The 15684-nt window shown below is 60.8% G+C and overlaps 1 protein-coding gene across 1 annotated transcript; it reads right to left on the bottom strand.

Moving 5' to 3' along the window:
* Positions 1–494: 494 nt before the first annotated feature.
* LIPH (lipase H) lies at positions 495–13793 on the bottom strand. The gene is made up of 10 exons (XM_009906391.2): positions 13688–13793; positions 8121–8488; positions 7611–7719; positions 7426–7527; positions 7064–7153; positions 5826–5993; positions 4377–4472; positions 3612–3723; positions 2804–2977; positions 495–579 (listed from the first exon to the last, which is right to left on the bottom strand). Exons 1-10 carry the CDS (start codon positions 13791–13793, stop codon positions 495–497), a joined length of 1410 nt encoding a protein of 469 aa, XP_009904693.2.
* Positions 13794–15684: the final 1891 nt, after the last annotated feature.

Genomic DNA, 15684 nt, shown 5'->3' with positions numbered 1-15684 from the left:
CCGGGCGGCGCACACCGGGGCTGCCGTGGCTTGGGGCGCTCCGTGCCCCCGAGGGCGCCGCCGCGCTGAGCGCTCGGTCACCGTGAGAGGTGCCCGTGGGGCATTCGGTGCCCATGAGAGGTGACCGTGAGGGCTCCGTGCCCCTGAGAGGTGCCCGCGGGGGCTGGGTGCCTCTGAGACCTCGGTGCCCGTTGGGGCTCTGTGATGCTGAGGGCTTCGTGCTGCTGAGAGCTCCGTGCCCGTGGGGGCTGGGTGCCCATGGGGGCTGGGTGGGATCCTGCACTGTCTGGGGTAGGGAACGGACTCGGGCGGAGAGCTGTGCTCAGAACCCCCCCAGCGCTGTTATTTGTTTGCCATCTCTGCAGATCGCTGCGGCCAGTCCCCCGCCAGCTCCGGCTCTCGGGAGCCGCAGGGACGCCTCCAGGTGAGCCCCCAGGGCTGGGAAAGTGTCCACCACCTTCAGGCAGAATGTGCACAGCTGACACATCCAGCTCTTAGCTCCTGCTCCAGCACGGGATGGGCTTGAAGGTGCTTCTGGTGTTCTCCTTCAGGACGAGGTCGTATCTGCACAGCTGGGGTCTGCAGAAAAACAGCCAACAGGAGGCACAAGTGACAAACTGGCCTGGTGCCTCCCCCAGCCAGGGCTCACAGCGTGCTGCAGGCTGCCCTAAAACCCAGCCCCACTCCCATGATCACTGGCCTGAGCCCACCTAAGAGGAGGCTGACTTTAAGCCTCAGGTCATGCAGAATGGTTGGAAGGGGCCTCCAGAGGTCATCTGTCCCAACCCCTCTGCTAAAGCAGGGGCACCTTGAGCACATTTTCATTCTCCTTTGCTTTTGCTGAAAGGCCACAAACCCCAACCCTATGGGGTGGTCCTTCCAGCCCTGTTCCTGCCCATTCCCTGCTGCCCAGCATCAGAGGCTGTGCTGGGGCCAGGCGCTGGGCTGGCTTAGAGCTCGGCCAGCTGAGAAACAGAGGCAGGGCTTCGACCTCCCCTAAGGCCAGAAGAGCATTAGCCCTGGGACAGGGGAGGAGAGAGGGCAGCACACCCCTCCCTGTGGCTCTGACTGGTGGTAAAGCAGGCATGAAACTGTCCTCAGAGCCTGGCAGCTCCTCCCTTGGGAGAGCAGGGTGGGCAGCCTCGGGAAGTGTTTGGGCACCACTGAAGTGGTGTGTCTGGAAGTGGCTGTGGAGTGGTGGGAGAGGAGGAAGGGAGTGTCAGCAAGGAGGGACTGCAGGAGGACTTTGCCTGTTAGCTGTACACAGCCTTCCCCTGCTAGGAGGCTCAGATAAGGGCTGCAGACCTTCACAAAGTGCAGGGGAACGTGTCCAGCACCTCTGCCCTTTGGCTGGCTTCACCCTTCCCACTGCTATGCAATCCCTGCTTTCACCCAAGCCTAAAGACAGTGTGGCTTGGTGGGGGTGAGTGCCAGGGAGCTGGGGCCAGACTCTTCTCAGTGCTGCCCAGGGACAGGGCAAGAGGCAATGGGCAGAAACTTGCCCATAGGAAGCTCCATCTGAACATGAGAGGGAGATTCTGTGCTGTGAGGGTGGCAGAGCCTGGAGCAGGCTGCCCAGGGAGGTTGTGGAGTCTGCTCTGGAGCCTTTCCAGCCCCGCCTGGATGTGTTCTGGGTGCCCTGGCAGGGGCTTGGGCTGGATGATCTCCAGATGTTCCATCTATCCCTTGCCCTGTTGTGGTGCCCACACAGTCCTTGCACACAAGGTGAACCTTGCAGAGCACAGGCAGGGATCTTCCAAAGGCAATCCAGGAGGCTCAGGGGTAAGGCCTCAGGGCAGGCAGAGGTCAGCCAAGTGACTGAAGTGTCTGCAGGGTCTGAGCAGCAAATGCCCTGCCAGGTGCCTCGTGGTGCTGTGGGCAGCAGTCAGGCTTCGAGGCACAGTGGCCTCCAGCTTCCTACTTGCTGGAATTCCAGCATAAATCCTTCTCCCTGCTTGAGTGGACATGCAAATTAACTGGGATATAAAATGTGTGTGTGGTGCTGGACATCTGCCCAGAGTTCAGGCACAGCTCCTCAGAGGTCATTTTCCTGAGCAGAGGGTAAAGTGTCAGAGCACTGCTGAGATGTCTTCAGTGCAGCAGGACAGCCTCTGTGTTCAGGCAGTGTGGGCATGCACCCAAGGTGGAATTAATTCCCACAAGTCCTGCCTCCAGCTCTGCTGTCCCCAGCAGGAGAAGGACTCAGAGCTGCTGGGGAGAGGCCAGAGGAGGCCACAGAGATGCTCCCAGGGCTGGAGCAGCTCTGCTGTCAGCACAGGCTGAGGGGGCTGGGGCTGTGCAGCCTGCAGAGGAGAAGGCTCCAGGGGTACCTCAGAGCTGCCTGCCAGGACCTGAAGGGATCCTGCAGGAAGGCTGCAGAGAGACTTTTGCTGAGGGGGTCTGAGCCAGGCCAAGGGGAAATGGTTTGGAGCTGAGGCAGAGCAGGGTCAGAGTGGAGGTGAGGAAGAAGTTGTTCAGCAGGAGGGAGCTGAGGCTCTGGCACAGGCTGCCCAGGGAGGCTGTGGCTGCCTCCTGCCTGGGGGTGTTCAGGACCAGGCTGGATGAGGCCCTGAGCAGCTGAGTCTAGCTGAGAGGTGTCCCTGGGCATGGCAGGGGGCTGGAGCAGATGAGTTCTGGGGTCCTTTCCACCTGAGCCACTCTGTGGCTCTGGGGTGTGTGTACAAGAGCTGTCACATGGGAAATACATCGAATTTTCCTGGACAAACTTGGCCAGGCCAGGAATCTGTGAGCTCCACCTCCTGCTGCCCAGCCTGCAGCAGAGGCTTTGTGGAGCTCTGCTCACCTCTCTGGCTTGGTCAGGGGCCGGAGCCTCATCTGCAGGATCCTCAGCTTGAACCTGGGGCCAAGGACAGAGCCTGTGGAGAACGTCAGAGAGATTCTCTCCACACTGGCAATGTCCTGGTCGAACCCAACCAGCAGAGTGATTTGGTTGTACTGCTGAAAGGCTGCAGCTTCCCTGGGGAGAAAGCAGAGCAGGGGCCAGGGTCAGAGGGAGCAGCACCATTGTCAGTGCGGTCAGGGTAAGAGCAGAAGCGCTGCTGGGGAGCAGGGCTGAGCTCAGCAGGAGTTTGATTTACAGGGAGGAGCTGTGGTGGGTTCAGGTCTCCAGCTGTGACCCTGCTCAGCCCCTTTTGCACTCAGCTATTGAGGGCATTGAGGCACCCCCAGTGAGCTTGCAGACGGCACCAAGCTGGGTGGCTGTGCTGATCTGCTAGAGGGCAGGGGGGCTGTACAGCAGGGCCTGGGCAGGTGAGAGCCATGGGCCAAGGCTCACTGGATGAGGTTCAACAGGGCCAAGTGCCAGGGTCTGCACCTGGGTCACAACAACCCCGTGGTGAGCTCCAGACCTGGGGATGTGTGGTTGGGAAGCTGCAGAGCCCTGGAGCAGGCTGCCCAGGGAGGCTGTGGAGGCTTTGCAAACCTGCCTGGATGCGTCCCTGTGTGAGTGACCCTGGGTGCTCCTGCCCTGGCAGGGGGGTTGGAGTGGGTGGTCAGAGGTGCCCCTGCCATGCTGAGTGCAGTCAGAGCAGGAGGCTTTGCCTGGCCCAGCCCCAGGGGGTGGCTGCAGCTCGCCATGAGCTGGCACTCACGGGGGCACTGTGGATTCTGCCTTCTGCCCAGTGCCATCAGCCAGCACGATGCTGAGGGTGCCTCTCCTGGTGTCCTTGTTCCACGTGGTGACATCCAGCAGGTAGTGATAGACTGAGGTGAGAGGAGAGCAGGGTGGTTAGGCCTGGGCTGCTTCCCTGCCCAGCTGTGTGCCTGCTGGCCCTGCCCTGCCCTGCCCTCTTTCCCCTCTTTGCTCATCTGACGCAAGCTGCTTAGTTCCACTCCAAGACCCTTTCCCTCTCCCACCTGCATCTTCCCTGCAGAGATTCTGTCCCTGGAGCCTCCATGGGGTGGTTGTGACTGAAGTGCCAGCTCTGGCCCTTGGCCTGGATCATGAGGGGGAAGCTTCTCTTCAGTCCCCCCTCGCCTGAGCCCTTCCCCTGTGCCTCCGGCTTTTGTCCAAGGCAGCTGCTCTGCCTGCTGGGTGTCTGTGACACTCCCTGTTCCCACACACACCTCCTGAGTGGCCACAGGCTGGAGAGCTGTTCTGAGCCATGCTCTGGGCACTGCCTGCTTCATTTGCATGTCCTTGGCAAATCTCCTTGCCAGGGGAGCCTGCGCTTGCACGCCCCTGGGGAGCAGCTGCCTTTCAGAGCAGCAGGCAGCACTGCAGGGAAGGGATGGGATGGACATCCCTGAGGATGGCACAGCTCTGTCCAGCAGCCACTGGAACTAACCAGCTCTGCTTGGCTGGTGCTGGAGGAGGCAATGCACACAAAACCAGCTCAGAAACCTCAGGCACTTACTGCAAAAAGGCTCTTGGTCTGCTGTGTCAAAAAACAGGCTTGGCACTGGCTGCCTCTGCTGGGCTAAAGAGCTCTTCCACTCGTGGGCATGATAACCTGGAGGGCACAGGGTGGAGGTGAAACAGAGGCTGATGAAACAGAGACTGACTGCACAGGGATTGGGCAACCTGCTGCAGTGTTCCAGCAGCCTCCTGGGGCAGAGCTTGTTCCTCACATCCAGTCTCAATCTGCTCTGCTCTCATCTCAAACCACTGTCCCCGGTCCTGTCCCTGCAGCCCCCTGGGAACAGTCCCTCTGCAGCCTGCTTGGAGCCCTTCAGGTACTGGAGGCTGCTCAGATTTCTCCCTGGAGCCTTCTCTCCTCCAGCCTGAACACCCCCAGCTCCCTCAGCCTGTCCCCACAGGGGAGGTTCTGATCAACTTGGTGGCATCCTCTGGACCCTCTCCATCAGTCCAGGTCCTTCTTGTGCTGGAGACATATCTGGACACATCCCTGCAGGTGAGGTCTTCCCTGAGCAGAGGAGAGGGGCAGGATCCCCTCTCTCCACCTCTGGCAATGGGCACTGGCAGTGCCCAGTGCTGGCTCCTGTCCCATGCCCAGGTCTGCTTTCTCTGCAGCACTTCTTTTAAGGCTGATCTCTTTCCACCTCTGGTGCCTGTGGTCAAGGATTTTGTTTTGCTCTGCAGTATGGAAGTCATTCCCTTAGCTTTGAAAGTTCATTCCTGCAAGGCTCAGGTTGTTTGGCATCAACCCTGCAGCAGCAGCCTGCAGCTGGACTGCCCCAGCCAGGCTGGGCACAGCTCTGTGGCTCTGGTGCACAGAACCCAGCATCTGCTCTGTGCAGCCCTCTCTGCCCTCTCTCTTGGGCTCAGGAGGCTTTGTGGTGCTGGCAACACCTCAGAAAAGATTCTCTTGGAGCAGCAACTTGTCCCTGTCCTTCACACTCTGCAACTGAAGGACCTGAAGTCCTTGTGTCTGTCTCTGTGTGATCCAGGTCCTGAGGCTGGGCCCATCCTCTGACACCCACCCCTCAGATATTTGTAAGCAACCTCCTCTGCCCCAGGCTAACCACCCCCAGCTCTCAGCCTCTCCTCACATCAGAGCTGCTCCAGGCCCCTCAGCAGCTCACTGGCTCTGTGCTGGACTCTCTCCAGCAGCTCTTTGTCCTCCCTGAGCTGGGGAGCCCAGAGCTGGGCACAGCTCTGCAGGTGAGGCCTCAGCAGGGCAGGGCAGAGGGGCAGCAGACCCTCCTTGACCTGCTGGCCACACTGCTCCTCATGCAGCCCAGGATGCCCTTGGCCTTCTTGGCCAGGAGGGCACCTTGCTGGCTCACAGTCATCCTGTTGGCCATCAGCACTCCCAGGTCCTTTGCCTCCAAGCTGTTCAGCACAGTGTTGGTCAGAGCCAGGCTGCAGCTCTGTCACAGACATCCCTTCCCTGGAGCCTTACCTAGGATAGGGCATGACAAAGGCCAGAAGGCTTGGCAGCTGGTGCACTTGGCATCCCTGTAGTCCCTGTAGGAGCCACAGGGGTAGGCAGTGATGTTGCAGCTCTGTCTCAGGGATGCCATGAAGAGGAGGACAGATCTCTGGTGGTCGCATTTGAAGTACTGCAGCCCTGCATGGGGGAGAAATGCAGCCAAGAACTTCCTCCTGATCTCCTCTCTGACTCTGTCTCAGCTGTGCTCCTCTCTCAGCTCAGGCCTAACAACTGAATATTGCATCTCTTCAGAAAGACACAACTCACAAAGGTTGTTGTCTGGGCAGGAAAATGAGTGAGGCCTGACTGGGGAGGGACTGTGGGCAAGGGCTGGGAGTGCCAGGCTGAGGGACAGGGGCTTTGAGCTGGGAGAGAGGAGACTGAGAGTGGAGAGGAGGAAGAGATTCCTGAGAGTGAGGGTGGGGAGAGCCTGGCACAGGCTGCCCAGGGAGGCTGTGGCTGCCTCCTGCCTGGAGGTGCTCAGCACCAGGCTGGATGAGGCCCTGAGCAGCCTGTGCTGGTGGGAGGGGTCCCTGCCCAGGGCAGGGGTTGGAGCTGGATGGTGTTTGAGATCCTTTCCAGCCTATTCTGTGAGTCTATGGTTTGCTGTGGGTTACTGTTTCAGGGTAGCTTCCCAGGTGGATTCTCTTGGCTCTGCTGGCAGGGGGAGTTCACATCACTGCCTCTCCTTCTGCCAGGCAACTTCTCCACCCAGCTTGCACAAATGCAGTTCTGCTGCCAGGCTTTCTTGCATCAGCACCAGGGCTCTACCTGCCAGCCTGCACTGCTGGTCACTGCCAGGGCCCACTGGATTTGGCATAACTCCTACTCCACACTCATCTTGAAGCTGCTCCCTGCACAGCTCCCTGGCACTGCTGGTCCCTGGGGCTTTGAGCACCTTCTGGGGAATTACAGCAGCATTAATCCCCAGGGGGTTTCTAATCATCACAAAACGAAGGCACAAATCTCTCTGATGACTTTTTGCATGGATAATTAACCCCATTTGCATTTGCAGCAGAGCAGGAGGGGTGCCTGGTGCACAGCAGCTGATGTCCTGTTCAGTGCCGGGCAGAGGCTGGGCAGAGGCTGCTCTCCTGGCTTGCCCCGAGCCTTGGCCAGGCTGTGAGGATGTTTCCCTGGCTCTCTCCTCTTTCTCTTCCTGGGAGCAGGCTGCCAGCCGCGGTGCAAAGCCAGGCAGAGTTAGTTACCAGCAAACATGGTGAGCGGGCAGCCAGGCTGGTCGGCGCCGCCGTTGGGGTAGAAGTCGACGTGGCCCAGGGGCTCTGTGTAGCCTAATCCTGCCAGAGGGACAGGGGGAGGCAATGGTCAACCACAACATGCGGCAGGAAGTGGGGAGACACTGGAACAGGGAGGTCACGGCTGCCTCCTCCCTGGAGGTGTTCCAGGCCGGGCTGGATGAGGCCCTGAGCAGCCTGGGCTGGTGGGAGGGGTCCCTGCCCGTGGCAGGGGCTTGGAGCCGCCCAGGAGCTGCTGCCTGCCTGAGGCCCTGCTCGCCTGTGCTGCTCAGCAGAGCCAGGGGTGGCTGGGGGGGGGGCAGGCTGTCCCCTACCGTCGGTGTCGGAGTGGATGACATCCACAAACTGGGCGTCCGTGGGGTCCAGCCTCTCCCCGGGTGGCTTTCCTCTGTACAGGGGACCTGCTGGGTCCAGGCCTGCAACCAAAGGCAGGGGCATGGCTCATGGCTTCACTTGCTGCCAGCAGCTGTGCTGAGAGCAAGGGCACTGCCAGGCTCACCTGTGATCCTTCCCAGCGCGCCGGCAAACATCTGCCCCACGAAGCCGGCGATGTGAGCTCCCAGGCTCACTCCTATCAGGTGGAAGGAGTCGAGCGATGCTCCTTCAGTCTCAGAGGTAAGAGCAGACATGGTCACGGCTCTGAGGCACAGGAGGGCACCACCAACACCCAGGGAGCCCTGTAAAGGCATCTCCCTGCTTTTCCCACACTCCCCCTGGTGCTTTCTGCTCTGTGAAGCGCCCCAGAGTCCAGCCGGCGCTGCTGGAGGGCTGTGCCTGCAGCTCTCTGTGCCCCTGCGGCTGCCTGTGCCCCTGCAGCTCACTGCTGACTCCTGCTGAGCTTGGTGCCCACCAGGACCCCCCGGGGGCCTTTTCCCAGGGCTGCTCTCCAGCCAGGTGGATCCCAGGCTGAGCTGCACTCCTGCATTCCCAGGTGCCAGACCCTGCACTCGTCCCCGCTGAGCTCCCTCTGTGCCCTTTCCGCAGGGAGCCCTGGGGACTACCCACTTACCAGCAGCTCATCCATCAGCTTCTTCACAATCTCGGCCACCTTTTTGCAGTTTCTGGAGGCAGTGCTGTAGTTGAGGGTGGTCGCGCCCCGGTTCCAGTCCACCAGGATGATGTTGGTGTCCTGCGCGGCCAGCAGCAGGCGCAGCAGGCCGGGGAGCCAGCGCGGGGCGGAGCCGGTCAGCCGGTAGCCGTGGATGATGAAGGTGGTTCTCCTGGCCACCTCCAGGTACCTGGAGGCTGTCGAGTTCAGCTCTTCGGCACAGTCTTGGTTCTGCCTGGTGTAGAGCAGCAGCCTCACCCTCAGGTCTGTGCCCATCAGAGCGTTGCCGATGCCCAGAGCTGTGAACGCAGGGCACGTCTCCCCGGGGGCTGCAGAGGGCACGGCGTGGGAGCTCAGCACCCAGGCAGCTGCCCTTTGCTGCCTGCAGCCATGCACAGCTCTGGTGTGAGCTGGCTGGGCCAGGGCTGCTCCTCTCCATCCTTTTCATGGCTGCAGTTACCCTAAAGCGGCTTTCTTGCCATGCTGGCACCAGCACAGCAAGCAGAGCTCCTGGAGCACCGTGCCCAGGAATGGCACAGTCCTGCTGCTGGCAGCTGGGAAGTGGCAGGGATTTGCCCCAGGAATCCTGCTGGTATGAAGGTGGTGGCAGAGGCTGGCAAGCAGGATGGGTCCTATGTTGGTCTGAGAGCTCCCCCAGATGCTGCTAACCTAACTTGGCTGGTAGCTGCCTGCTTCCACCTGCTCTTGGTGGCAGCAGGAAAGAGCCAACTGTTGCCAGAGACATGCCAAAGAAACAGCCAAGTTAGGTTACCTAACCCCAGGCAGACTGGAGGGTCAGGAGCTCTGCTCCTGGTTCGTAGCTCCAGTCTGGAGCCAGGAGGCTGCAGAGGCTCCTGCTGTGGTGAGGGGCAGCTCAGTGCCTCCTCTCTACCTGCAGATGCTGCCTGCTGTTGCCCAGTGTGACATGGGACACCCTCGGGCTGTGTGAGCTGTGGCCCTGGTGCTGCTGTGGGCACAGCTGCAGTGCCTGAGCTGTGTGCAAGGGCTGCTGGGCTGGATGCTCTCTGCCACGTGAGAGCCTGGCTTGTGCTTGGCAGCTGAGCCTCCGGAGCCCGGGACAGCCTCTCGAGAGGGCAGGGCAGGGAGGCGATAGCTGCCTGCAGGCACTGCTGAGGAAGGCCCTGCCAGGCCTTGTAGCCTCCCCCTGGCTCACAACCCTCTCCCCAGATCCCCTAAATCTCGCTGAAGAGCCTTGTGGCAGAGCAGTGTCTGTCTCACACACACAGCTTGGGCTGCAGTCGCTGCCCAGGCTGCAGTTGCTAGAGAAATCTTCCTGATCCTTGCTGGAAGGCTGAGCTGGAGGTGGGAGGCTTTAGGAGCCCTACAGCTGGGAGCTAATTGTGCTCCAGCAGCTCCTCAGCACTCTGCAGACTGCAGTTTGTAAAGGGTGAAACTCTCAGTTCCTGTGAGCAGCTTTTGCTTGCCCTCCTCCTGTGGAAATCAGCAACATGAGGCTGCTGGAAATGTTTGCCCAGCACAAAAACCAATCTGCTCCACTGCCAGAGCTCTGCTAATTGCTGAGCTCCAGAAATAAAAGTGAATAGGCTGAAGGATGCTGCAGGCAGGGCCAAGGGGGTATTTTTAAATGCTGCCATCAGCTCAGAAATAAATTGTGACCATTTGGAACTCCATGGAGCCCTTCCTGCAGCAAGGCTGGGCTGGGAGCTGGAGAGTGGAGCAGCAGCAGTGGGAAACAAACCCTCAGCCAAGCCACTGAGCAGCAGCTGGCTGGGTGCAGAGTGGGGTGGGAGCAGCCCTGAGGAAAGAGCCTTGGGGGTGCTGGGTGCTGAGCAGCTCCCCAGGAGCCAGCAGGCAGCTGTGTGCTGGGCTGCAGCCAGAGCAGGGTGGGCAGAGGGCAGCAGAGGGGATTCTGCCCCTGGGCTCTGCCCTGCTCAGACCTCACCTCCAATCCTGCCTCCAGCTCTGCTGTCCCCAGCAGGAGAAGGACACAGAGCTGCTGGGGAGAGCCCAGAGGAGGCCACAGAGATGCTGCCAGGGCTGGAGCAGCTCTGCTGTCAGCACAGGCTGAGGGAGCTGGGGCTGTGCAGCCTGCAGAGGAGAAGGCTCCAGGGGCACCTCAGAGCTGCCTGCCAGGACCTGAAGGGATCCTGCAGGAAGGCTGCAGAGAGACTTTTGCTGAGGGGGTCTGAGCCAGGCCAAGGGGAAATGGTTTGGAGCTGAGGCAGAGCAGGGTCAGAGTGGAGCTGAGGAAGAAGTTGTTCAGCAGGAGGGAGCTGAGGCTCTGGCACAGGCTGCCCAGGGAGGCTGTGGCTGCCTCCTGCCTGGGACCAGGCTGGATGGGGCCTGGAGCAGCTGAGTCTAGCTGGGAGCTGTCCCTGCCCGTGGCAGAGGGCTGGAGCAGATGAGCTCTGAGGTCCCTTCCACTTGAGCCATTCCAGGATTCTGTGTTCTGCCTCTGTACTGCTTCAGTCCCAGGGGCAATGTGGCCCTGGGCCAGCCTGCAGGAGTGCAGGTGACCTGGGGGTCTCTCTTGGGCAGGTTGCTGTCACTCATTCTGACAGAGTCAAGGTGCCCCAGAGCAGCTGTGGCAGAGTCAAGGTGCCTCCGAGCAGCTGTGGCAGAGTCAAGGTGCCCCAGAGCAGCTGTGGCAGAGTCAAGGTGCCCCTGAGCAGCTGTGGCAGAGTCAAGGTGTCCCAGAGCAGCTGTGGCAGAGTCAAGGTGCCCCTGAGCAGTTGTGGCAGAGTCAAGGTGTCCCAGAGCAGCTGTGGCAGAGTCAAGGTGCCCCTGAGCAGGTGTGGCAGAGTCAAGGTGCCCCTGAGCAGGTGTGGCAGAGTCAAGGTGCCCCCGAGCAGCTGTGGCAGAGTCAAGGTGTCCCAGAGCAGCTGTGGCAGAGTCAAGGTGCCCCTGAGCAGCTGTGGCAGAGTCAAGGTGCCCCCGAGCAGCTGTGGCAGAGTCAAGGTGCCCCTGAGCAGGTGTGGCAGAGTCAAGGTGCCCCAGAGCAGGTGTGGCAGAGTCAAGGTGCCCCTGAGCAGCTGTGGCAGAGTCAAGGTGTCCCAGAGCAGCTGTGGCAGAGTCAAGGTGCCCCTGAGCAGCTGTGGCAGAGTCAAGGTGCCCCCGAGCAGCTGTGGCAGAGTCAAGGTGCCCCTGAGCAGGTGTGGCAGAGTCAAGGTGTCCCAGAGCAGCTGTGGCAGAGTCAAGGTGCCCCAGAGCAGGTGTGGCAGAGTCAAGGTGCCCCAGAGCAGCTGTGGCAGAGTCAAGGTACCCCTGAGCAGCTGTGGCAGAGTCAAGGTGCCCCTGAGCAGGTGTGGCAGAGTCAAGGTGCCCCAGAGCAGCTGTGGCAGAGTCAAGGTACCCCTGAGCAGCTGTGGCAGAGTCAAGGTGCCCCTGAGCAGGTGTGGCAGAGTCAAGGTGTCCCAGAGCAGCTGTGGCAGAGTCAAGGTACCCCTGAGCAGCTGTGGCAGAGTCAAGGTGCCCCAGAGCAGCTGTGGCAGAGTCAAGGTGCCCCAGAGCAGGTGTGGCAGAGTCAAGGTGCCCCTGAGCAGCTGTGGCAGAGTCAAGGTGCCCCTGAGCAGCTGTGGCAGAGTCAAGGTGCCCCTGAGCAGCTGTGGCAGAGCTGGGCTGTGCCCTGCTCTCGTGGAGCTGCCAAAGGAGCCGGCAGAGCAGGGAGCCTGCTGGCTGCCGTGCAGCAGCACTGAGTGGTGCTCAGCCACTCTCCTCTAGGTGCTACTGCAGCATAAAAAATGCAGCTGGAATTGTTTTCTGCTGGCAGCTAGGGGCTGCTGTAGCTGCTGGGAGTGTGACCAGGCAGCATCACTCTGTGCTATTGGTACATTATTGATAGATTATTGTTGTATCATTGTGTTACTATGTGGTGGAGTCTCTCTCCCAACACACCCCACACCCCACCCCCCCCCCCCGGATGTGTTCTGGGTGCCCTGCCCTGGGTGCCCCTGCTCTGGCAGGGGGCTGGGCTGGACACCCTCTGGAGGTCCCTTCCAACCCCTGCCACTGTGGCTCTGTGATTCACTGGAGATGATTTCTGGACTATCTGTGTGGTTGGAGTCCCCTCCAGGCCCTGGCATCCTGTGGTCCTGTGAGTGTTGTCCATCAGCTGTGCTCCACTGGCACTCTGGTGCCAGAGAGTGCCAGGCAAGGATCCCTTCAGCCTGCTGCAGGACTGCAGATTGCTTCCCTTGCTCCTGTGTCTCCTGCACTGTCTGAGGCTGGCCCAGGGCAGCCCTGTGCTTGAGCAGAGCAGCCCAAACCTTCTGGTGAGGAAAAGCTTCCAGAGAGCTGCCTGGCCGTGGCTGGACCTAGCCCAGGCAGCCTCTAACAAGCCCTGCCAGAGCCCAGCCAGGTCTGTTGGGTCTGTTTGGATCAACATCAGCTCAGTGCCAGCAGTGGGGGGAGAGCTGCCAGCGTCTCTGGCAGGCTGCTGCAGACCCCAGCCTGCCCCCCATGTGCTACCAAAGGTGCCAGCTGAGGCCAGCTGGCTCTGCTTTCCACCCTGGCAAGCACAGGCGGCGCTGCCCCCATGCCTGCACCGGGCAGGGGCTCACGGAGCTCAACTCTGCAAACAGGGAAGTGAGGAGGACACTTCCAGCCTGGAACCCTGTCCAGCAGACCACTGCCCACCAGGAAAGGTCCTGAAGCAGCCCTGCCTGGTGGGAGGTGTCCCTGCCCGTGGCAGGGGGTTGGACCTGGATGATCTTTCAGGTCCCTTCTAACCCAAAGGCTTCTGTGATCTGGGGCACTAACCCAGTGTCCCAGGAGCTCAGCTCCAGCCCTGGCAGGGCCATTGGCTTGCTGCATTCCTAGGCTCCTGGCATTGTGTGGGTTGGGAGAGGTTTCTAAGATCATCCAGCCCAGCTGCCAGCCTGAGACCACGGTGGCCACCACCCCACGTTCTGCCTGGGAAGCTCTCAGCAGTGGCTGGAGAAGAACTTGCAGTGCATCAGAGCAGGGGTTCCCCAAGTGCACAGCAGCAGCATGTGTCCCCCACACCCCTTTCCCCTGCTCCTCCCAGCCTCACCAGTGCTCTGGGATGGGAAAAAGGAGGGGGTGATTAATTAGCAGGGTGATTAGCAGCAGCCTGAGGTCTGGACACTGCCCCTGACCCCAGCGTTGCTCAGGCAGTTCACCGTTCTCCCCTGCCCTGAGTTCTGAGATGTGAAAGGAGATGGCAACCACCAGGCCTGGCAAGGAGCTCTGCCACCCCGGGTCCTGCAGCAGGAAACTGCTGCTCCTGGGTGGGAGCTGGACCCCTCCTGCCTAAGCTGAGATTCCCTGAGGTGCTGTGACAGCAGGAGAGGCATCTTCAGAGCACAGCCCTGGGGAGGTGCTGGAAGGCAGCTCCCTGGAGCCTTCTCCAGGCTCTCTCCTCCAGGTCAGCACCCACCCTGCTCAAGCTGCCTTAGCAGACTCCTGGCAGAGGCACAAAGCAAGGCTCCATGCAGAGCCCAGGCATGCCTGGCACTGCAGCAGGGCACCAGCAGCTTTTAGGTCTGGCTCACCAAAGCCTTTACAGCAAATGCTTGGCCCCTTACCTGTTCTCAGCCCGCTCCAGAGGCAGATGAAGACAAGACACAGGCTCAGCATGTGGACTGCCAGAGGGAACTCCTGCAGCTGAAGGACCCCCAGTGCCCTTGGCATGTGCCTGCTGTCTCTGGCAGGAGTTTGCTCTCTTCCTCTGCCTCCCACAGCAGGTGTGGTGCAAGGAGGAAGCTGCCAGCCCTGTCTGCAGTTATACAACCCCAGCTGCACCTCCCCTCCTGCCAGCTGCCCTTTCAGATGCACTGTCTCTGGCTTCATGCTGTAGGCAGCACTTTGCCCACACCTGTTGAGACCAGGGCTGTGGCTGGCTGGCTGTCTTGTGCAAGAATGCCAGAAGGCAGCAAAGCCCTGAGGCATCTGGAGGCTGATAAGCATCTGGGCAGGGCCAGCACTTGCTTTCAGAGCCCTAGTTGGTAGCACTCCTGAGGAGCTCAACTCTCCCACACCTCTCTGCCTCTCCTGAGCACTCTGGCCCCCATCCCTCTGAGACCCTGGCACCAGAGGCAGGAGGCAGACCCCTGGATTCAGAGATCCATGGAATGGTTGGGATGGAAGGGACCTGAAAGAGCATCCAGCTCCAGCCCCCTGCCCTGGGCAGGGACCCCTCCCACCAGCACAGGCTGCTCAGGGCCTCATCCAGCCTGGCCCTCAACACCTCCAGGCAGGAGGCAGCCACAGCCTCCATGGGCAGCCTGTGCCAGGCTCTCCCCACCCTCACTGCCAGGAACCTCTTCCTCCTCTCCACTCTCAGTCTCTCCTCTCCCAGCTCAAAGCCATTGTTCCTCAGCCTGGCACTCCCAGCCCCTGTCCAGAGTCCCTCCCCAGCTCTCCTGGAGCCCTTCAGCTGCTGGAAGCTGCTCTGAGGTCTGCCTGGAGCCTTCTCTTCTGCAGGCTGAGCAGCCCCAGCTCTCCCAGCCTGGCCCCACAGGGGAGGCTCTGCAGCCTCTGCTCATCCTCATGGCCTCCTCTGGAGCCTCTCCAGCAGCTCCAGGTCCTTCCTGTGCTGGCGACAGAGCTGCAGGCAGTGCTGCAGGTGGGGGCAGAGCAGAGCAGAGGACTTGGTTGTGGCACAGGGAAGGCAGCAGCTGGGGTCAGTCTGGGTCTCCCCTGCTGCCTTGCCTGGGGTTTGTACATCTGCTTCCCACCACATTTCCTTCCAGCCCTGCTGGAACCTCAGGAATTCAGCTCCAGTTCAAGCAGCAAAGGCTTTTGCTTTTCTTCCCTGCTGGACAGGAGGAAGATGAGAGATGCAGAGACAACTGTCAAGGGTCTGCAGTTGGAGCTGGCACACCTGGTGGCACAAAGGACAGGGTGAGAGTGGAGTTTGTGGAGGGGAGGAGGGAGCAGGGGTGGCTGCTGCTCGAAGCTGTGGGGTAGCCTTGCCTACTGCTTTCTGAGCAGACCCTTCTGATGCAGGCCAGGGAAAAGGAGGATCAGAACCTCCTCATTAAGCACAGGCTCTGCTCTCCCCCTGGGGATGACACAGGGAGGAGCTGAGCTCTCAGCTCCCAGCTGCCTCCCTGGGCCATGCTGCACCTACCCAGTGCTTGGACTCAGGACTCAGCCCAGACCTCTGCCTGCTGCCTGCCTGCAGCTCCTGCTTGTGCAGGCAAGTGCAGGCAGGGCTTGCACCCCGGAGCTGTGCACCCACCAACACCTCAGCTTTGCCACAAGCACTTGGAGCTGCCCATGCAGCTCAGGGCACGTGCTGTGCTGGGGCTGCAGCTGGTAAGCAGACCCCAGCAAAACTCCCGTGCAGGCTCTGGGAGTCCCTGCTTCTGCTGCTCTGGCACAACACAGCCATGTGAGGGACTGTTTGCATTCCAGCTCCCTCCTCACCTCTACCAGAAACCCTAAACTCTGTCAAAATATTTTCTGCCTAGGCAGTTCTGCCAATGGAGTGAAGGCACCAGGCCAGCAGTGAGGCAGGCAAGGGGAACAGAAGGCTTCTGCCTACTGCAGCAGAGAACCAGGGACGAGAGCCTTGCCC

This window comes from Dryobates pubescens, chromosome 13 (assembly GCF_014839835.1).
Source record: "Dryobates pubescens isolate bDryPub1 chromosome 13, bDryPub1.pri, whole genome shotgun sequence".
Taxonomy (NCBI): domain Eukaryota; kingdom Metazoa; phylum Chordata; class Aves; order Piciformes; family Picidae; genus Dryobates; species Dryobates pubescens.
This window is presented reverse-complemented; position numbering and strand designations above follow the sequence as displayed.